Below are 22,739 nucleotides of genomic sequence, written 5' to 3'. Positions count from 1 at the left end.
TGGCTTTGAAGGTTCCATATGTAAGAATTTGGCCAAAAAACAGTTACTACATTCAAATTCATATTACCAAGGTCTTTTAGGTTTCGTTTTCAGACGTAACTGGCAATCCGTGGTTCCTCGGCAGCTGAGACTCTACCGACTGCAATGATTGGTAGACAGCGGTAGGTGGCGCCACATGACGCCAAAACACGATTTCAAAACATATGTAACGTGATTTGCAGTCTGCAAAATATTTTTTTTTAATGCAAATATTTTGTCTGTACTGTTGTTGTTGGTGAGTTCAGTTTGTTATATGAACATTATTCCTGAGTCTCTGTGACATATTAGGAGGATTTTATGGCCAGTTGCTTTAGATTTATTACATAATGCACCTTTAAATATAATCACTTTTTTTTATCATCATTTTCACATGTGGCCCTAATCCTCTTCCATACAATTTCAAACTTACTGTGGCAAGAAACTAACCCTAACCCATTTTCCTTTCACCCCAACCTGTCCAGGCAGATGGCCGCACAACTTTGAGTCTGGTTCTGTCAGAGATTTCTTCCTGTTAAAAATTGAGTTTTTATCTCTCCACTGACGCCAAGTGTTTGCTCATTGGGCAGCCCATGGCCAAGTGGAAAGGGAACTTGGTTTGTAACCAGAGGATTACCGGTTCAGGTAAGGGCTGGGGAACCCCTGAGCAAGGCACCGCCTGCCCCCATTGCTCCCCTGGGTGCTGCTTCTTATTCTGGGAAGGTTCCTAGTCGAGGATAGGTTAAATGAAAATAAGGAATTTCCTCTGTGGTACTGATAAAGACTAATATATTGTGAATTGTTGGGTTTCTCTGATCTCTATAATGTTGTAAAGGTTTTTGTTCAGTGCCTTGAGATAATGCATGTTGTGATTTGGTGCAAAACAAATAAATTGAACATTGTCAGCTGCACTGACCACAGCGGCCTGCATTATACATGTGACAACATTTTTATTGATATTCATTCACAGCATCAACTTCAGTCAAACTTCAACAGGAAACCATCGGGACGTTAATCAGTCGTTGAGGAAACATAAACATCGTAAAGTCGTCACGGTTTATTCGTAGATGATCTTCAGAGACAGATCACCCAGCTTCTCCCGAACCAGCCGATCGACTCTTTCACTCTGAGCAGCGCTGAAGAAGTTCTTCCAGTCACCGATCTGACCTGCAGTGGAAACCACAAACCAGACGTGATCATCTCTTCACGCAGCTTTTCATTCGTTTGTCGTTTGTTTCGTTACCTTTGCGCATTAAGCCCGCGCTCATCCTCTCCTTCGGCAGGAACTCGTAATTTGCCTTCGGGTCTTTCTTCATCGCCTTGAACGTGGATTTTTCCACGACTCGATCGATGGCGTCGTCGCTGAGGGTCCTCCCTAAGAAGCTGCAGATCTTAGTCACTGCCCCCTTCAGGTACTGAAAAGCAACACAAGGTCAACGGAGCAAAGAACGTCAGCTTTGACAAAGGGGTTCCTTTAATTTAATACACAGTCTCCTCAAAAACACAACACGATAACGCTTAAAAAATAAATATTCTCACCAAAATCATTTCCTCGTAGGTCAGGAAGAGGATGTCGTACTCGTCTGTTTTTGAATGCCACTCCCTGATGTGGTCAAACCACGACGATCCACCAACTGTATGAGGGTATAATGATATGAGTTAAAGGTCCAGTATGCAAGAACTTTGGTCTTCTTCTTCTTTTGGCTTTTTTACGGTGGCCCTGAGGTGCAAAACACAAATGCAAATCACAAAACACAAACGCAAATCACAAACGCAATCACAAACGCAAATCAGAAACACAATCACAAACGCAAATCAGAAACACAATCACAAACGCAAATCAAAAACGCAAATCAGAAAACACAACGTTTTAAAAAAACACAAATCACAAAACACAACGCAAATCAAAAAAACAATCACAAACGCAAATCACAAAACACAACGCAAATCAAAAATACAATCACAAACGCAAATCACAAAACACAACGCAAATCAAAAAAACACAACGCAAATCAAAAAAACAATCACAAAACACAACGCAAATCAAAAACACAATCACAAACACAAAGCAAATCAAAAAAACAATCACAAAACACAACGCAAATCGAAAACACAATCACAAACACAAATCACAAACGCAAATCAAGAACACAAACGCAAATCACAAAACACAACGCAAATCAAAAACACAATCACAAATGCAAATCAAAAACACAAAAGCAAATCACAAAACACCACGCAAATCAAAAACACAACGCAAATCAAAAACACAAACGCAAATCAAAAACACAAACGCAAATCACAAAACACAACGCAAATCAAAAACACAAACGCAAATCAAAAAACACAAACGCAAATCACAAAACACAACGCAAATCAAAAACAAAATCACAAACGCAAATCAAAAACACAAACACAAATCAAAAACACAAACGCAAATCACAAAACACAACGCAAATCAAAAACACAAACGCAAATCAAAAACACAAACGCAAATCAAAAACACAAACGCAAATCACAAAACACAACGCAAATCAAAAACACAAACGCAAATCAAAAACACAAACGCAAATCAAAAACACAAACGCAAATCAAAAATGCTTTTGTGTTTGCGTTGTGTGATTTGCGTTTCCGTTTTGAGTTAATGTTTTCGTGTTTTGTGATTTGCATATATGTTTTTTGATTTGCGTTTGTGTTTTGTGATTTGTGTTTGTGTTTTGCACCTCAGGGCCACCATACTTTTCCCTTTATGGGTCGCCACAGTGGATCATCTGCCTCCATCTTGTCCTCTCCCTTGTGTCCTCTGCTGTGACACCAACTGTCCTCATGTCCTCCTTCACAACATCCAGGAATCTTCTCTGTGGTCCTTCCTCTTTTCCTCTGTCTTCATCATAGTCCTTTGTCCTGTGACCAAACCCTCTCAACCCTAACCCGAACCCCAACCCTAACCCTAACCGCTGAACCTGAGCTGTCTTTGGACGATGCTCAATTCTACTCCTGTCCATCCTGTCCAGTCCCAACGTACATCTCAGCATCTTCAGCTCTGACACCTTCAGTTCCACCTCCTGACTTTTAGGCGGTCATTGCGTACCAGGCCAAATGTAAGTACTTTTAAACCCCATATACACTTGTAAAAATGTAGTTTCTACCTCATGTTTCTCGATTGCTCCTGAAAAGTTCTGTGTGTAACATCATCATCATCATCATCATCATCAGAGTGAGTGGGATTATCTCACCGTTGCCCGTCATGTACTTCTCAAAAAAGCCCTCAAAGGTCTCGGGAGTCTCCAGGTCAGCGGCAGCTTTGCTGAAGTGATAATAGGAGACGATGTTGTCCTTCGGGTTCCTCATCACGTAGATGATCTGAGACGTAAAAAAAAACCACCAATCAGGGATTGAGCTGATGTATGTGTGGGCGTGTCTCCACACCAAACTCCATTGTGACCCATCGACTATTTTAAACCTGCAACTTTTGTCGAACTCCCTGTCCGTTGACGCAGACGTGAACTTCCACAAACCAAAACACTGACCTTTGCCTTCTTGTTCTTCAGGCCTGAAGGCATCAGACCCGGCGTGAGGTGAGAGGCGAAGAGTCGCGGAGAGGCTCTCAGAGCGTAATCTGGACGCCCCTCCGGGTATTCCAGCCACGGCATCTGCTCAAAGTTGTTTGGATATTCGTTCAGGCCGCCGCTGAGCTCGCAGATGGAGATGATGACCTGCTGAGTCCATATGGTGCCTGTGGACGGAGGGGGAGGAAGACGCTCTGGTTTGTGAAAGTGACAGAAAACTAAGAGGAGGAAAAACTGTGAGAGTTAAACTGTTCCACTGACCAGACTTTGGATAAGTGACCAGGAAAATGTCAGAGTCTCGTGTCTCAAAGGTCTGGAGAGAATCCAGGTACTCGGCAGTGACGACGCCGACGGGGAAGTTGTAGTTCTTGTACCTGCAGAGGCGATCGTTGAGCTGCTCCATGTTCCTTCAGATTCACACTGGAAAAGAAGTCAGCGTTTGACAGTCAGAAAGGTAGTAGTTAACGTTTTGGACTTTGGACTTCCTGCAACACTGACTGACTGCCGGTATCTCGCTGGTTTATTTCAAAGTTTTTGAGGGCAAAATGGGTTGAAAAGGGGTTCGAGGGGTCCAAGGAAAACAAACCAAAACACGTGTGACACACACACGCACACACACACACACACACAGAGAAACAGACGAAGCCTCCACCAGGACCACCACCACTACTACAGCTCAAAACAACACAAAACGGACCAAAAAAAACAATTAAGGGTCGGCAACCGAGTCTAGACAATAGGAATAAACCCAAATAAATGAACAATGAACAAAACAAAGTGGCCACAAAGCAGCAACAGACAAAACTGACAATACAGGTCGCCCAGTTTAGAGAAGGACTGCTTACATTCCTGAGGCAGCGCCAGTAAAGAGAGAGAGGGAGGGATCAATGTGACGGGAAAAGGGCTGACAGAGGAGGAGGAGTCTGTCCTGCCACCATCATCATTCTTATAAAATTTCTATAAAATATAAAAATAAAAAGTATACGTGATTTATATAGATATATCATTAATAACACATTTCTTTTATAACATTCACATGCCACAAACTATACCATAGTAGACTATAGCAGTGTACTATAGGACTGTAGGGGTGGGGGGGAAAAATCGATTCACATAGGAATCGCGACTCTAATCATCCACGATTTTGAATCGATTCATGAACTTAAAAAAATCGATTGTTGAAAAAAAAAAATAAAAAAAAAATGTACGTTTCTATTTTGAAAAACCACACAAAACACCAGTTTGTGTTATTTGTGTACAGTTTATTTTTGTAACTTCTGGGAGAAAAAGGCAGCTAGCCTCAGCTTTTGTTTATGCAAGTTATTTTTGTTGTACAGTAAGTAAGTATTTACTTGATTTGAATGAATAAATGTGAACTTCTGCCTTTGTGTGATCACATTATCACATTATCTTATACAAACTCTATTGTTCTGATGCCATAATTTGCCTTAACACACTATGCATTGTATCAATTTTTGAACTGAATAGTGAGCCACCCAAAGATTCACATCCCTATAGGACAGTATAGCAGTGTCATAGGTTTTATAGTTGGATGATTGAGTTTAAACAGTGGTTAAAGACGCCACATGTAAGAATGTGGCCAAAAACGGTTACTACACTCAAATTCAAAAATTCTAATTCAAGGTCTTTTAGGTTTCGTTTTCTGACGTAACTGTCAACCCGTGGTCGCTCGACGGCTGAGACTCTACCGACTGCAATGATTGGTAGACGGCGGTAGGTGGCGCCACATGACGCCAAAACACGATTTCAAAACATATGTAACGTGATTTGCAGTCTGCAAAATATTTGTTTTTAATGCAAATATTTTGTCTGTACTGTTGTTGTTGGTGAGTTCAGTTTGTTATATGAACATTATTCCTGAGTCTCTGTGACATATTAGGAGGATTTTATGGCCAGTTGCTTTAGATTTATTGCATAACGCACCTTTAAACAAACACACAGTTTATCAGGTTCTCAGGTGTGTGTGTGTGTGTGTGTGTGTGTGTGTGTGGGTGGAATGTTGCTCAGTCACATTGCGATCATGTGACGGTCTTTGACCTTTGTCAACATAGCGCTGATGCATTTGGTCATTCGGGTTCAGGTTCAAGTTCCGATTCAGGTTCCGCTGAATCCTCTGGTCGTTAAAGCTGCAGTACGCAGAATCGCTCAATCAAGACGCAGACGCATTTGTTTTTATATGCAACAGTTGAGGAGTCTGAGTGAACTCGATTCGGTTTTGTTCTGCAAACACGTCCAACCTGGACGTTGTCCTTCAGTTGTCCTTCGGTTTGACTGTTGCTCAGCCTCGGTGAGATCCGGTCTGGCATTAGCCGGGCATGGCAACAGTGGTTAGACCACATTCCGAGATTGCCACCGCTCATTTTCCTCTAAAGTAGTGATCTTTCCACCAAAGGGACCCGTCTCCCTGAACTGCCTTGTGATTGGTCAAAAGTCTCCTGTATCAGGACAGAACTAACACATTTCACATTCCACACGTCCTGTCTATTGCCCCTTTGAATCTAATTTATACCGTTGATTACCGTAAACCTGTTGCATCTTATAAAAATAGATTTCAAAATCACTAAATAATATTTCTTAATAGTTAACTCGGAAATATCCTCAAAACATTTTCGTTGTATTTTTCCTCTCACATTTATTATCAGAACAAGTATTAATTACATATTTACATATCATTAAGTACGAATTTCCGCCTGGAAAAGTCCACCCTGTGGAAAAAGTGTAACATTATAATCGCCGTTAAGTCAACGACAAACCTGGAAAAGTGCGCACTGCGTTTTATGAAAAAGAGTTAGTAGATGGCAGCTAAGGCACCCTGCACCACTGATTACATTCAAATAAATTATTTAAATTGGGGCACATGACGACAGTGAGGTACATTCGAATCACAGTGAAGGTTTCTTTACATTTGATACGGTCCCTTATACAAAATTACCGCAAACCAGTGATTGATTGTTGCAGTTTGAGAATTAAATCAAAACCATGATCTTAAATTGAAAACAAACATATTTCTTACATCTGTAGAGCAGCGATATCATCAGGAACAATTTGTTAATGTTAAACAGTGAATTTCCATACAGAATCTAACCCTACGTAACCCTAACCCTTTGATGGTACGACCCCCTCATGGTGATATTTTATATGACTTTGTTTCTACGCGTCCAGCTCCGGGTAGAACGGCGTCTCCAGAAGAGCTTCATTCTTCTCCGATGTTTGCTGGCCTTCACCCAGGGAGTCGTGCATCCTCTGAAACGCTTCCATCTCTGAGCTCCAGAGTGCGACTCTGGCCCGGATGAACTGCGAGACTTCGGTCTCGGTGCCTTTGGCCAGACTGATGCTGTCCTTGCAGATGAAGAAGACGTCCATGCCGAGGAAAAGAGCGTTGAGCCCGATCAAACCTGCCCTGGCTCCCCTCGAGAGAGCGAGAGGCCCTTTGGCGACTGCCTGACCAATATCTGGGATGTCCGAGGCCAACCTGGGCACATTACGCAAAGCCTTACCTTCCTCAGCAACTACTTTACCAGCACCCATAACCACCTCTGTGTTTTTCAGCAACTTGACGGAAGAGGCAGCATCGACAAAGCCATCAATGGCCTTACCGACAGAACCGACATTACCGAGAACCCTGCCCACTCCTACGGCCAAATCGAACAAATCTTTCTCCATTTTGTCGAGTGTTGGATTGGTCACATCATCGAGGCAACCCTGGAGACTCTGAAAGTCCTCCATGAAGCTCTGGAAGACCTCTCTGGCTTTCTTTTGCTGTGTGGCGTTCACTCCCATCTCCGTGGCAGTGGTGACGGCGCTGTTGACTCCGCTGGTGATTCCCAGCCCCACGCCTACCATTGTCAGAGCAAGAGACACCCCGGCTGTGACAGGAATCAACGCCAGGCCAATGATGGAGAGCACGCCTCCGACCGCCCCCACCGAGCTGCCGGTCACACTGGAGATCTTTGCCCCTTTGCTCATCCTGTCAAGCTGAACAGCCACGTCCTCCAGGTCCTTCAGTGCCTGGACCATCGCGGGCCGTCGCTTGCTGAACTCACTGATGAAGGTGTCACACGATTCCCCTTGAAACAAGAACACCATCCGGAAGTCCTCGTTCATCCTGACGAAGACAAAAGAGGAAAGTGAGAAAGAAACGTCCGGTTTGCTACTACACTTTGGAGAAAGCATCAAGTAAACGTCATCATGTCCACAATGATATGAAGGGAAGTCTTGCCAAAGCAGTGCCGTGCAGTTTAGCTTGACTTGGTGCTGTTTGGAACAGCAAAAACCTGATCTGAAAACCTGGGTTTTACCATTGACAGGTCATCAGTCCATCACTGAATTAAATTTAGAATTTAAAATCCAGTGGAACCATGGGTATGTGGTGGAAAAACTCACCTTATCTCTTCAAGCTGATTCACGTGATCGAGCATCCTGCGTACGTCTTCTTCAGACACGTCCACAGAGAGCTTCACCACGGTCTCCTTCATCGTCTTCAGTTTGAAGTCACTCAAGAAGCTGTGGACGAGTTTTACAGGATCTTTGGTGAGCTGATCAAATGTTCTCCAAACTGTTTCATCTCCCAACATCTATCCACCATCCTTTTTTCCTCAGTCCAATGTTGGGTTCCTAAATTGGCCCTCAGGTATCAAAACTTTGAGAACCCCTGACCTAGACCTTCCAGCACAGTTCCTTTTAAGGGTGACACATTATTTGTCTTATATGGACATAGTGAAAACTGACAGTAAAGGATTCCTCACCTTTTCTCTAACATCCCGCAGATCTTCTGTGTGGTCTGAACGTATTTGTCCAGCTGATACGCGAGCACGTCCACGTTCTGAAGTCTGGGCACGAAAAAGACTTGAGCGTTTCTTTTGAAGTTGAGGAGCACGGGGCAGAGTCGCCGCGCGGCGCCGACGACGACCTCGACGCATTCCAAGCCGCCGCCTTCGGGAACGACCGACAACCACGTCGGGTTCTGCGTGAAGACGCGAGGCGAGGTGACCGCCAGCTTCTCCAGAGCGTCCAGAAAGGAATCCAGCTCGGCCAGGCCTTTCAGAGTGTCCTTCGTCACGGCGGTGAGCTCCTGACGCAGCTCTTCACGCCGGCCGTCGGCCGTCACCTGGGTCACCGCGCTCTTCACGTACTCACCGACGGCTTTACCTTTGTCCTCGGACTTGGTGACGTGGTCGATGTTGAGGTTGATGGCGTCGGCCCTCGTCTTGATGTCCATCATCATGTTTACTTCAGTTTCCCTCCTGACCCACCACTTTGAGGACTTCTCACAGAAACATCTCACGGCGTCCGTGTAGGCGAGCGTGTCTGTGATGTAACGACACAAAGTCTCCTGGAGCTTCTTCCTGTTTGAGACACGAAACGTCAACCATCCAGATTTTGAGTTTGTTGGTTTGTATTAATGTTGTGGGGGTTTTAAAGTCATTTTATGTCTAATTAATGTTTTTCTCTTGTAGTTATTTTTGCAGTCATTCTGTCTCTTTGTTGTACTTTTTTGTCTCTTTGAAGTTACTCTTTGTGTCTCTTTGAAGTTATTTTGATGTCATTTTAAGTCTTTTTGTGTCTTTTTTTATTTCAGTAACTTTCAATCTCTTTGTGGTCATTTTGTTTTTGTGTACTCATTTGTGTCTTTTACATGAATTGTGTGTCTTTGTGGTTGCCTTCTGTTGTACTATTGTTTTGTGTATTTGACCTCATTTTGTCTCTTTAATGTGGTTTATTTCTCTTTTAGTCTCTTTATGGTATTGTGCGCCTTTTTAAGTGCAATATACTTATATTATATCTCATGTTTATATCTTATATCTCTGTTGTACTTTTTTGTCTCTTTGTCTCTTTGAAGTCTTTGTACTCATGTTTTTGTCACTTTGAAGTTATTTTCATTACTTCGTGTTTATATCTCTTTTTTAATAGTTTAATATCTTTCTAGTGTACTTTCTTATAAATGCATGTTTATAATTGATTATCTTTAGTGTCTTAGTGCTGTGACAGTGTAAATGTCCCCACTGTCAGACTAATAAAGGACTATTTCATCTTATCTTATCTTTGTGGTTGCTTTCTGTTTCTATTTGACTCATGTTTTTGTCTCGCGTTTGTCTCGTGATTTTACGTCATTAAGTCTTTCTAAAGTCACTTTATGTCACAGTTTTAGGTCATTTTGTTGATTTGAAGTCAAGTTATTTTTTAGTCATTAACAACTCTTAATCTCATAATGTTGTGTCTCACCACAGTTTGCCTCTTACTTCTCCGGCTCACAGTGCCTCACCTTTGTTTGATCTGATTGCTGCAATTTCTTCGTCACAAACAATAAAATGTCAATAAAGATAAGAGTCATAAGACTCTGTGACGTGGATCCAGGCGTCTCAAAATCTTTGTCTTATTCAGAGAAAACAGCTTATTAACTACATTATGTTTATTATAAAACAGTAAATAGTCAAGACCTACTTTCCATATGTGACTTTCTACAGTTATTATAAACAACAGAAAACTGTGTGTGTGTGTGTGTGTGTGTGTGTGTGTGTGTGTGTGTGTGTGTGTGTGTGTGTGTGTGTGTGTGTGTGTGTGTGTGTGTGTGTGTGTGTGTGTGTGTGTGTGTGCACGCGCTCTGTGGAACAAAGACACACGTTGTGTTGCTTAAAGAAAGTGTTTGTTGTGTAGAGAAGAATCTCAGACTTTTACCTCTGAGCAGAATCTGCCTCCTCTCGCTCGTCACTGTGGACTCTTTCCTCTGAGGGAGTAAACGACGACTTGTTTTCTATCGACTTCATGTTGAAACAACAACAACAACAACAACAACAACAGCAGCAGCAACAACACCGGCAGAAGTCACTGTGAAGAGTGAACAAACTGGGCCAAAAACAACACAATAGAGACTTAGTTTCGCTTTCCCTAACACATCATCAAACTGAACCACGCCCATTAACACTTAACCCATTCACCACTGACACCATTCACCAGGAACTGATGCAAACACACTAACTAACTAACTAACTAACTAACTAACTAACAAGTTAATATAATATTCAGGTTTTAAAAGGTGTCTCTGCGACGCTCTCCTTAAAAATTCAACATGCGACGACAGAATTAACAACAAAATAACACAAAATGAGAGCAGTACAAATATAAAAGCACTAATAACTTCATAAGTTAATAAGTTATAAACCAAACAATGAAATTATTATTAGACCATTAGGGTCACATGTAAAAATTATAATAATACATGCAACTGCATGAATTCAGCTTTTAAAAAAACTTTTTAAAAATAAAAATCTGACTTTAATCAAAGAATTCTGTGGAAAAAAGTCAGAATTAAAAAAAAAAAATTTAAAGTCAGAATTCTGAAATCAGTCAGAATTCTGTACATGTATAATGTACATGTACAGAATATTACGCTCAATGTATTTTTGAAACCTTATAATGTAATAACTGCGTTTGAACAGCAGAGGGCGACAAACTCCGCCGAGGCAAAGTAAAGCTGACCTTTCAGCACCACACACACACACACACACACACACACACACACACACACACACACACACACACACACACACACACACACACACACACACACACACACACACACACACACACACACACACACACACACACACAGTGTCCTCAGTAAGACTACTGCATGAGAATGAATGTGTGTGTGTGTGTGTGGTCGGATGTGAGGACAAACTTTGATTCAAACCATCTTTATGAGGACCTTTTCCCTTATGGGGACATTTTGACCTTGTGAGGACATTTTGACCTTGTGCGGATAGTTTGACCTTGTGAGGACAGTTTGACCAGATCTCACGACTTTAAAGGACTTTTTTAAGGTTAAGGGTTGGTTTTAGGATTAAAATTGGGTTTAGATTAAGGTCAGGTTAAGGTTCAGTGTGTCAAGGTTTAAGCATTTAGTTGTGACAGTTAAGGCTTTATGAGGACTTTCTTATTTTATGGGGACAATTTTTCTTGTGGGGACATTTTTTTCTGGTTTGCACAACTTTAAAGGGCTTTTCTAAGGGTTAAGGGCTGGTTTTAGTCACTCAGTTGTGATGGTTAAGGTAAGGGGTTAGGTAATGCATGATGTCTCTTATGCTATGCTATGCTATGTAACAATATGTGTGTGTGTGGATTTGTCACCTTTTTAGGACCTTTTTTTTTTATTTCTTTCATAAACACTGACCTTGTCAGGACCAGCAGTCCTCATGGAGACCAAAACCTGGTCCTAATGAGGCAAAACCTATTTTTTACGAAATTTTCCGAAAATGTTCTGGTTAAATTTGTTTGGTTTAGTCATGAACTGGTTAAGGTTACGGTTAGATACAGTCGTCTGTCCAAATTAATGGATCAATGCGAGTCTTGAAATGGGCAGAAATACGAGAATGTGTGTGTGTGTGTGTGTGTGTTCATGTGTGTGTGTGTGTGTGTGTGTCCTGGTTGTGTAATCCCAACCCCCCCCCCCCCCCCCCCCTCGCGTCTTCTTCTCCGCAAAGCGGCCAAACCTGCGCAGCCGAGAGCGCACGGAGAGAAAGACGAAAGGAGCAGAAGAGAAGAAGAAGAAGGAGGAGGAAGAAGAAGGAGGAGGAGGAAGAAGAAAAAGAAGAAGAAGAAGAGGAAGAAGAGGAAGAGGAGGGGAGAAATCGGGAGGACACGCAGGATTGCAGCGTTCATCACATTTTATTTTTCCTCCTTCCTCTTTCATGGCGCAAGGGCTAAACCACCGGGACCGTCCTGGGTGTGAAAGTGCCACGGTGATTTTGGATATTCAAGCATCATCATCATCATCATCATCATCATCCTCCTCCTCCATCATCATCATCAGCAGCAGCATCAGCAGCAGCAGCAGCATCCTCCTCCTCCTCCTCAGCTGCGGCTGCACCCACACCGACTCGTCGTCCTCCTCCTGCCGGCTCCATGTCGTCTGATGGTCGGCTCGCCTCGCTGGACGCTCCCCGCTCTCCCCGGATCGTCGACGACCGCAGAGCCACATTTTCGGCGCAAACCCACGCAGAGCGATAGAGCCACATATGGAAACTGGGGACCGGAATTTTAGGAAAAAGGAAAATCTGAGCAGTTGATTACATTTTTTTTTTTTGAAATTATTATTATTTCATAATTATTTTTTTTATACTATTTATTTCCGTGTGTGTGTGTGTGTGTGTGTGTGTGTGTGCTGCTTGATAATCTTTGGCCGCAGCCTTGATATTTTTTCCCTCTCGTGATTGATGCTAATTCCCCCCCCCCCCTCCTTTTTTTTAGTGGATTTATTATAAAACAGCTTTAATTTCCTAAATGGATGAGTCCATTTGTTTATGTCCAGACTAAAATGAGAGCTTCCCCTGCCCACTCTACCGTCTTTTTATGCTAACAAACCCATTATATAACAACAACAATAATAATAATAATAATAACAATAATAACAGTATTAACTATGCTCTGCTCTACACAGTAACTCCAGTTTCTATCGTATTATCGCCTCTCGACTGAAGTCACTGTAACAGACATACTGTGAGTCGCCTCCTCTCTCCATTACATCTCTGTCTGTAACCTTCACAAGTCAACAAACAGGTTGTTGTTGGCTATTTTTTTTTAGGATTATTTATTCCACTTCCGCCACCACAGGCTGCAGCAGCTCAGATTGTGGCCGTAGTTTGAGCAGCTGAGGTTCTGCTGCCGAACCCTGACTTTTCTCTCTTCATTTATAAAAGTAAGAAGAAACAGAGGAGACAGAGATCGACCTCAGCCTCGAACTCCCTCCCTCATAAAGAAAGAAACTCTCCTTTGGGTTTTATTTTCTCCTGTTGTCGTCCTCACCCAAACGCAACCATAAGGTTCCTACCGCATCCTCCTCCTCCTCCTCCTCCTTCTTCCCTCTCCTTCCGCTCGAGTCCGTCCCGTTTTTTCAGTCTGCTGTGGTTCCGCAAATTTTCAAATATTTACTTCCTGTACATCAAGAGGAAAGGGGGTCCCCCTTTCATGGAGTGCGGAAACATGGGCCTGTTCGACCGTGGAATGCAGATGCTGCTGACCACGGTGGGCGCCTTCGCGGCCTTCAGCCTCATGACCATCGCGGTCGGCACGGACTACTGGCTGTACTCGCGCGGCACCTGCAAGTCCAAGTCCATGAGCGAGAACGAGACCAGCAAGAAGAACGAGGAGGTGATGACCCACTCGGGCCTGTGGAGGACGTGCTGCTTGGAAGGTAAGTGCAAAAAAATCTCTCTTTCTCTGCTGCTCTGGTCCTGAAAAGGCCTGAACGTCTCCACGTTTGACTTTGACGAGTTGAGCAAATTTCCACAAATACATGGTTTCTGTTTTGGATCTCGTCCCTAAAGCCTGGTACGATTTTGTGCTGTCCCACATGGAGGATGCCCGATGAGGGTAACTGTCTTGATGTTGGGTCCCCAAGTTGTGATTCTACGTAGCACAGTGAGGGATCTGAACTCCAAGATTGTGGGTGAATTCCAATTCCTATCTTAACCCTCAATCTTAACCCTCAACTTCAAAAATGTGCGCTCCCTCTCGTGCAAGTGCTGTCCCAATTCTCAGAAAAATTAAGTTGAGGGACAAGTTTAAGGGCTGTATCGCCCTCAATATCGAGATTTTCCGAGACCACCCTTGGGAGCAAGGGCTACCCAGAACGCATTGCGTGTTTTGGCGCCGAAAGCAGCGAAACAAGCACGCTACAAATGAAGTATTTTCTTTGTTAATAGAGATATAAAAATGATAAACCAAATCATCGCCAGAGTGCGATTCTGCCGTTTACCTCTGACACGTGCTAATAACTTGCGTTGACGTGAATGACGTAGCTACAACCTTTGACACCTTTGTGACAACCTTGGACAACAATTTCAAATTTCTGTCATCTCCACGGCAACCAACCAACCACAGCACATGGGCGGTGACCATAAAGCCCTAAAACTTGCTAGCTTGGTGCTAGATGTGGCTATGGGAGGTTAGCATAGCAGTATCTGTCATGGCAGGCTTCAAGTGGAGTTACTTTTGCAACCAGAGGTGTTGCCCCCTGGTGGCTATTTCGTATTTTTCTCCACAAACATAAACTGAATCGTCGCCAGAGTGCGATTCATCATCGTCTGCCGTTTACCTCTGACACGTGCTAATAACTTGCGTTGACGTGAATGACGTAGCTACAACCTTTGACACTTTGTGACAACCTTGGGCAACAATTTCAAGTTTCTGTCATCTCCACGGCAACCAACCAACCACAGCACATGAGCGGTGACCATAAAGCCCTAAAACTTGCTAGCTTTTTGCTAGATGTGGCTATTGGAGGTTAGCATAGCAGCATCTGTCATGGCAGGCCACTTAGCGAGAGTTGCTAATGTTGCTAAAGTGATGATGACGTGATTGTTGGGTGCATCAACTGTTGGTATATTTGTGTAAAGGGATGCAGGGTATTATCGTCACAATATTGGCCAATATTAGCTTTAAAATGTGTTATTGGATATCGCGAAGATTCCCCCGATATGACTATTGACTGAAACAGCAGGCAGAAAAGGCTGTAACCTCTTCGGCTTTATTTTTCTTTTGCACAATTAAGAAAATATCCATCCATCCATCCGTCTTCTACCAATGCCCATCCCAGCTGACATAGAGCGAAGGCGGGTCGCCAGGTCAAAAGAAGAGTCCAATTTGCCTAATATGAAGATAATATAAGAGAATACAGTTCCATACAAAGTGAATGAGGAGGGTTTCCACCATCGTATATATACACACAGTATGTGTGAGTGTGTTGTTTGGACGTTTCTGTAGCTCCTCCCACACTCTCTCTGGTCACTTTCCTCCGGTCGGATATTAAAAGACTCTAAATAATGAAATAATAACATAATCACAAGCTGCAGTTAGGGGGGGCACCTGGATCTTATATCAGCCTGATATACGGACAAATCAATACTCTGGTCTAACCCTAATTAAAGGAAACCGTGGAGGATCTGTTTTTTGTTTTTTTTTAAAGAGGCCGTGTCTTTGGGCCAGCTGCTCGGATCTCCATCATGGAAAGTCATATCTGCGTGACCTGCCTAATGAAGGCCGGGCTGCTCGTCATGTAACCTTTGACCTGTCAAGCGGCCGTGATACAGAGGGAGGGAGGCGGAGTGTTTCCTGTCACGCCCCGGCGGCGGCGGCGGCGAAGTCGCTGACAGAGATTGAGGCTCTGTAACCTTGCGAGGGCACAGAGCGTCGCAAATGTGTTCAGCTCAGCTGCTGCGAGATCCTCAGCGACCTCAGTGTCCGTCTGTCTGACTTCATCCTCCGGTGATGAGCTGCCGTGTTCAGCCACTGCAGCGTCTGCTGCGAGACAAAGAACTTGGTTTGAGGTTTACGAGTGAAAGTTAAGGGCAGGCGGCGTCAGTAAAGCCCAATTTATACTCCTGCGTAAAGTGTCGGAGATGCTCTGCGTCGTCTCCGGCTGCACGGAATATTTTTTCAAGTGTAACGGAGACGGCAAGGGCTGCGATAGGTCCTCAGCACAAGCCGAGCTAACGCCAACAACTATAAGTTAGAGCTGGTTGAGTCATGATTCAACCGACTCTTTAACCCGTGTCTTTAAATTAACCCATGAGTCGCGAGTCACTAGCATCAACCCGGATCAGTTGAGTTGTACTACAGTTTAATTTAAACAGCGCCACACACACACAAACATCTTGCAACATTAGCTACCAGTCCTAGCCGCCTTAGCTGTCAAAGGTTGCAAACGTACAATTTCGAAGGCAACCACGACTCCACAAGTCAACTCAAGTCCGAGATAGGAACCTACTAACCCTAACCCAACCCATAAACAGCCGCGACTCGCGCTAATTAGCCGGTTACGTTAGCATGAGCGGATCTGTTTCCTAGCTAGCAGACGAGAGGTAGGCTATTTCTCCACGAGTCGGCAAATCCACAACAAAAGCCACACTTTAACTTATGAAATAGCATGTTTATAGGTTATAGGCCTAGGTTTGGTGTATAGATGTAGCATATAAAAATGATGTTGGTCGAATTGTTAAATAGCCTAATAATAATAATAGGCTAATAATAATAATGATAATAATAATAATGATCATCATAATAATAGGCTAATAATAATAATATAATAGTAGGTTAATGCTAGACAAACTTTTCTATTAACAAAACTGCGACAAAATAGCGACCCCTACTGATCGGGCGGGAAATTGCAGTGCGTATCAGTCACCAAGACGCAGAACTATGAAGGCTGGTGGGGTCTCCGTGGTTACGCTGTCGGAGAAGTATAATGTGGCAGTAAAGTGATTGAATTGCCAGATACTTCTCTGGTTTTTGTCTAAGTCTGTGGCAGCGCCACATACAGGCCTGGCGTATGTACTACCGCGTTTAGAGTTGTTTCTTTGTTCGGGTGAAGGCATTCCCTGAAACGATGCCGTGTTTACAGAAAACCCTTTGGACAGTGTCTCAGAGTGTCCAATTAAGCCAATCGATGGGGAGCAACGGCGGGGGTCGGATAATGTTACTCAGAGATTCGGGATTTGAACTGGCAACCCTCCAGTTACAAGCCACGTTCTCTTTGCACAAGATTGATTGTTGCTAGCTAACGGGCCCTTTGTTTTCCTACAGTGCATGACAGACTCTTCCATGTCGCACCGACATAGTTCCAAAGCAGTCCAGGAAGTTGTTTCTTACACTGTGTGTCCATCATGGTACATACCGGTTTGAAATGGTAAAGTCCTGGGTCAGGCAGTGTCCGATGGCCACGTAGCGCGACGTCGCACCTACTGCTGCGTCGACGGGGGAGTCAGGTCTAATGCCACCCTGATCAAACCGTACCATCGTAAGGTGCCAGAGAATGGAACGGTCGCGGCTGATTATTTTTGTACTATTTCCAACACAAATTGAACCGTTCCAACGGGTGGAAACATGACTTTACTCACGCTTGGAATCGAAGGGTGAGACGACACGTTGGCGGTCAGTGGACGTTCCCTGAATGCTGACACGGTGCTCGGCGACGATCACATGGAAACGAACACAGGATTAATCACAGTCGGAGTGATCGTGGCAGTCAGCGGCCTTCACTCCTGCCACGCCATCGTTTAACCGAAATGAGATGAGATCAAAACAGTGGACTCTCGGCTCTCGGCGGTCGTCAGAGTGGCAGGAAATAAAGCCCAGATTTGTCGTTTGAGATTCATGAGCGAAAACAGGGCCGCTGCGTTTCCTTTCCGGGGTCAGGTCCATTTAAATTCTAATTCAAGCGACTTCCTGTGCAGGAAATTGTTTAGTTTTTTTTTAAAAGCAAGTATTTTTAATTATAGGTAGTTCTGAAATTGAGAAATAAGAAAGTGCAGAGGGGTTGCAGCTGGGGAACGGCAAAGCGATCCTGCAGCAGCAGCAGCAGCAGCAGCAGCACAGAGCGTCAGGACGAGTGATATCAAGTTTGAAGCCCAATTTATACTTCTGCGTAAAGTGCTCTGCGTAGGCTACATAGAGACTCTGCGTCGACGCAGAGACTGTCGAAGAGCCTCTGCGTAGTCTCCGTCTGCACGAAATATTTTTTAAGTGTCCGTCACTCCGTCAAGGGACTACGGAGACGGCAAGAGCTGCGATTGGTCCTCAGGACAGGCCGAGCTAAGCTGCTCTGTGCCGGCTCTCAGTGCGATCCGGGCGTCCTGACAGAGGCGGAGCTGATCCCCGCCGATAACGCCGCTGCCAAACTATAAATACGTCATATCTTAACACACACAGCACATGTTTAGACTCTAAATGGCCAATTTCTCGCCTCAAATTATCTTAAAACTGCGTTCCGTGACACAGAAAAGTGAGAAACGGCCACTTTTTCAACAACAACAGTCTTTCTCTCTCTTTCTTTCTCGGACGCCATTGCTCACTGTAGCCAGAAGCACAACAACCTTGCGCAGCGACCCCTACTGATCGGGCGGGAAATTGCAGCGAGTGTCCGTCACCACGACGCAGAAGTATAAATGCTCGAGGCGTCTCCGTGGTGACGCAGACGGATAACGCATACGCAGTCGGAGAAGTATAATGTGGCCTTAACATTTCACATGTTAATTAGGTCTCAGTTTGCAGCTCAGCTCAATTAATTCAAAGTGCCGGGATGACGAGTGTTCATCTTTCCCTGCAGCGCGGCCTAAATGAAGCCTTCCCGTTGATCAGAGCGCAGAGCGAGGCCCACACATCACAGGTGGGTTTGTGTTTGTGAACGGCCGCTCCAACACCTCCACCTCTGCTCGTCACAGAGTCGCAGTCAGCCCACTCCCGGAAAAAGGAAAGGCTTGAACAAATCTAAAATATTACAAATACAGTGGACTGAGTGTCAATGAAGCTGATGATTATATAACATATAAAAAAAACAAACCCAGTCGTGTTTCCTTGTTTAGATTCTGTGACGAACACACGCCACTGTATTTAGTACAGTTGCACAAACACAGCGATGCTAATAGAGCTACGTGCTCACCTTCAGCCTCAGAGAACACAACTAAAGCTGTGTTTCCTTCATGGTACAGTCCAGCACAGTTTGGTATTTGTACCGTATTTGAACTGAGAACAGTACCTTTGTTGGTAGCTAGGCGGCGTGTGCGCTGTGACCAACGGTCGTGTCGGCGAGATTCGTAGCGCGACGTCGTACCGGTGCGGTGACATTGAACGCGACACAACAGAACAGCTCTGTATATCGACTCAGTTTGTGGCGGTTTGTCTCGACAAGACGTCGAACTTAGGTTAAAAACGAGAATAATCTGCGGGCGGTTCGGTTTTTGTGGCAGTAATGACCGTCGTAATTGTTAGCTTTGCTAAAGCAGTGAAACGCACTGTGTATGTGAAGCAGTGTGAACGTTAGCTTTACTAATTGCTAGCTTTGCTAAAGCAGTGAAACGCACTGTGTATGTGAAGCAGTGTGAATGTTAGCTTTACCTAATGTTAGCTTTGCTAAAGCAGTCAAACGCACTGTGTATGAAGCAGTGTGAATGTCAGCTTTATTACATGTTAGCTTTGCTAAAGCAGTCAAGCATACTGTGTATGTGAAGCAGTGTGAACATTAGCTTTACTAATTGTTAGCTTTGCTAAAGCAGTCAAGAGCATGGTGTAGGTGAAGCAATGTGAATGTTAGCTTTACCTAATGTTAGCTTTGCTAAAGCAGTCAAACGCACTGTGTATGTGAAGCAGTGTGAATGTTAGCTTTACCTAATGTTAGCTTTGCTAAAGCAGTGAAGCATACGGTGTATGTGAAGCAATGTGAATGTTAGCTTTACTAAATGCTAGCTTTGCTAAAGCAGTAAAACACACTGTGTATGTGAAGAAGTGTGAACATTAGCTTTACTATTTGCTAGCTTTGCTAAAGCAGTCAAGAGCATGGTGTATGTGAAGCACTCTGAATGTCAGCTTTATTACATGTTAGCTTTGCTAAAGCAGTCAAGCACACTGTGTATGTGAAGCAGTGTGAACGTTAGCTTTACTAATTGCTAGCTTTGCTAAAGCAGTCAAGAGAACGGTGTATGTGAAGCAGTGTGAATGTTAGCTTTACCTAATGTTAGCTTCGCTAAAGCAGTCAAACACACTGTGTATGTGAAGCAATGTGAATGTTACCTTTGCTAAATGCTAAACATTAGCTCTGTATTTGTGTACAGAGAGCAGAGCAGCATAAATGTTAGCTTTATTGCCAAATGTTAGCGTTTAACACTTGTCTTACTGATGAAGACATCTGAGGACATTATTTTGGGCCACATGGAAGGTTTCAGGACATTTATTTAAATTTAATTCAGCAGAATATTTGAATATTAATATACAGTAAGAATATATAATGTAACCACTGGGGATTTTCAGGGATTTTCACTCACAACCATCGCTAACGTTTACAGAGAGAATGGTGTGAAGATATCCAGAGAGCACGAGTTCTCTGCGAGATGTTTCCACAGACAGTGAAACCAGCACACACACAAAAACACACACACGCGCACACACACACACACACACACACACACGCACACATGTTGCTGATGAATTGGCCCCCGGAGGCCGCCGCTCTGCCGCGCTCTCTTAGCTAGGTGAACCGCGCTTTGTTTGCTGCTAACCCGAGGCATCCATCTTCATTACAGCGCCGCCCTCAGGCTCTGCTGTACTTACAGGAAGAAAGACTCGGAGCGAAGGAGGAGGAGGAGGAGGAGGAGGAGGTGGAGGAGAGGAAAGAGATGCAGGAGGGCCAATGTGATGCTTTGTATTTTGTCACCTGTCATGTGAGGTGTGCGTGTGAGGTGTGTGTGTGCAGTGTCGGTACCTTTGCGCGGCTCGTTTTTACTGTTGCGTAACTTATTATCATTATTATGATTATGAAAGTTACAGGTTTCAATCACTTCGCTTTGCGAATCGCACGGTGTCAAGCGAACGGTGTATGTGAAGCAGTGTGAATGTTAGCTTTACCTAATGTTAGCTTTGCTAAAGCAGTCAAACACACTGTGTATGTGGCGCAGTGTGAATGTTAGCTTTATCTAATTGTTAGCTTTGCTAAAGCAGTCAAGAGCACGGTGAATGTGAAGCAGTGTGAATGTTAGCTTTGCTAAATGCTCAACATTAGCTTTGTATTTGTTATTATCATTATTATGATTATGAAAGTTACAGGTTTCAATCCCTTTGCTATGCTAACATAAGATTTGTTCCTATTGGAATTTGTGTTGATACTAAAATGTGACGTGGTCAGAATGCCGGCCACTGATTGGTCAGAGAGTGTCGTCACTGGAAGAGTCGTGAGCGCGAACAATAACCAACTGTAGATCAGTTAAAAAGACTTAAAGGCGCCATATGTAAGAATGTGGCGAAAAACGATTACTACATTCAAATTCAAAATACCGAAGTCTTTTAGGTTTCATTTTTCTGACGTAACTGGCAACCCGTGGTTGCTCGGCAGCTGAGACTCTACTGACTGCAAAGATCGGTAGACGGCGGTAGGTGGCGCCACATGACGCCAAAACATGATTTCAAAACATAAACATGATTTGCAGTCTGCAAAATATATATTTTTTAATGCAAATATTTTGTCTGTACTGTTGTTGTTGGTGAGTTCAGTTTGTTATATGAACATTATTCCTGAGTCTCTGTGACATATTAGGAGGATTTTATGGCCAGTTGCTTTAGATTTATTACATAATGCACCTTTAAAAATGCGTTAATCTCCAACATTGTCTAAAATATCAATATCTAACAGAGGAGTCTTAGAGACAGCCGGCGATCGTGAGCCAAATCACGAACCATTCAGTGGTATTTCAGTTCAGTTCAGTTCGGTCCGGTCCTGCAGGAAGTACTGAACGATTCTTTGAACAAATCTTTTTAATCGACTGATTCTAATGATTCAGTCAAGTCACTAGTTTGCGCGTTCGTGTCGCGTAGGAAACCACGTCGCGGCAGTTTCACGCGGTCGCGCTATGCTGACTCCGCCCACTTGGAGGAGGAGCTATGAAGTCATGGAAAAACAAAGGTGACCGATGCTAAACCAAAGTCGAGCTGGAACTGTTCATTATACTGTCTTGGAATGAAAACGCAGCAGAAACAAAACGGAAATACGTCACGTTTCACGTGGATCGGACACAAAACCAGGGAGTTTTCGGAGTGACATGTGTTACTTGTGTCCCTGCAAACATAGCTACTGATGTGGGAAACCCTGGACTGGATTACAGTCCAGTTTGACACAAACTGAGGGCATCGCAGATGGGCTGGTGTGCACCCGTGAGCCACTTGTTGTCACAAACGCAAACGCGGACCTCGCCCCTTTATCTGATAACACCCAGTGTGAAGTGACTGAGCTCTGTTGCAGTGCACTGTCACTCTGCCCTGCAGCAGGCGATGGATGGGATTCATTTAGGCGTCCGCTGAGACTGCACACAGTCACTGTCCAACGCAGCTGCTTTACTGCTCTCCACTTTGCCCTCTCTATTGCCCGCAAAGGCCAAATTACAGGGCAGACATTAGCGGATTAGGACCGGCGGCCGGCGACAGTTTAGCGGCGCAGGACCGTGGCCTTAGGTCGTGTTAGGGTGGAGGTCGACATTTGCTATGTTTCCTCTGTTACAGCGAACACGCCGCGGAGGCCGGGTATCAGTATTGACTGTGTGTCAGTGCAGCCTCAGGTCTGCTATGAAGCTTTGATGCTAGTGTTGTAACGTTAAAAAA

The 22,739-nt window shown here is 44.0% G+C and overlaps 2 protein-coding genes across 2 annotated transcripts in view; one reads left to right on the top strand and one right to left on the bottom strand.

Moving 5' to 3' along the window:
* Nucleotides 1–1,072: 1,072 nt before the first annotated feature.
* LOC310932972 (amine sulfotransferase-like) lies at nucleotides 1,073–3,987 on the bottom strand (the record flags this gene model as incomplete). The annotated part of the gene is made up of 6 exons (XM_083896391.1): nucleotides 1,073–1,182; nucleotides 1,259–1,430; nucleotides 1,555–1,649; nucleotides 3,252–3,378; nucleotides 3,546–3,751; nucleotides 3,846–3,987. The coding sequence occupies 6 exons, from the start codon at nucleotides 3,985–3,987 to the stop codon at nucleotides 1,073–1,075; spliced, it is 852 nt and encodes a 283-aa protein (XP_083752517.1).
* A 9,581-nt stretch (nucleotides 3,988–13,568) lies between these two features.
* The window catches only part of cacng2a (calcium channel, voltage-dependent, gamma subunit 2a), a gene marked incomplete at both ends in the record, with an annotated part of 40,603 nt that continues 31,432 nt past the window's right edge, over nucleotides 13,569–22,739 (top strand). The window contains one exon of the mRNA XM_083896965.1: nucleotides 13,569–13,794. Coding sequence (XP_083753091.1) covers nucleotides 13,569–13,794 — 226 coding nt within the window. The remainder of the gene's footprint in view (nucleotides 13,795–22,739) is intronic.

Source organism: Microchirus variegatus (genome assembly GCF_963457635.1).
Source record: "Microchirus variegatus genome assembly, chromosome: 10".
In the NCBI taxonomy this organism is placed as follows: domain Eukaryota; kingdom Metazoa; phylum Chordata; class Actinopteri; order Pleuronectiformes; family Soleidae; genus Microchirus; species Microchirus variegatus.
Note: the sequence above shows the minus strand (reverse complement) of the source record. Positions and strands in the feature narration are given on the sequence as shown.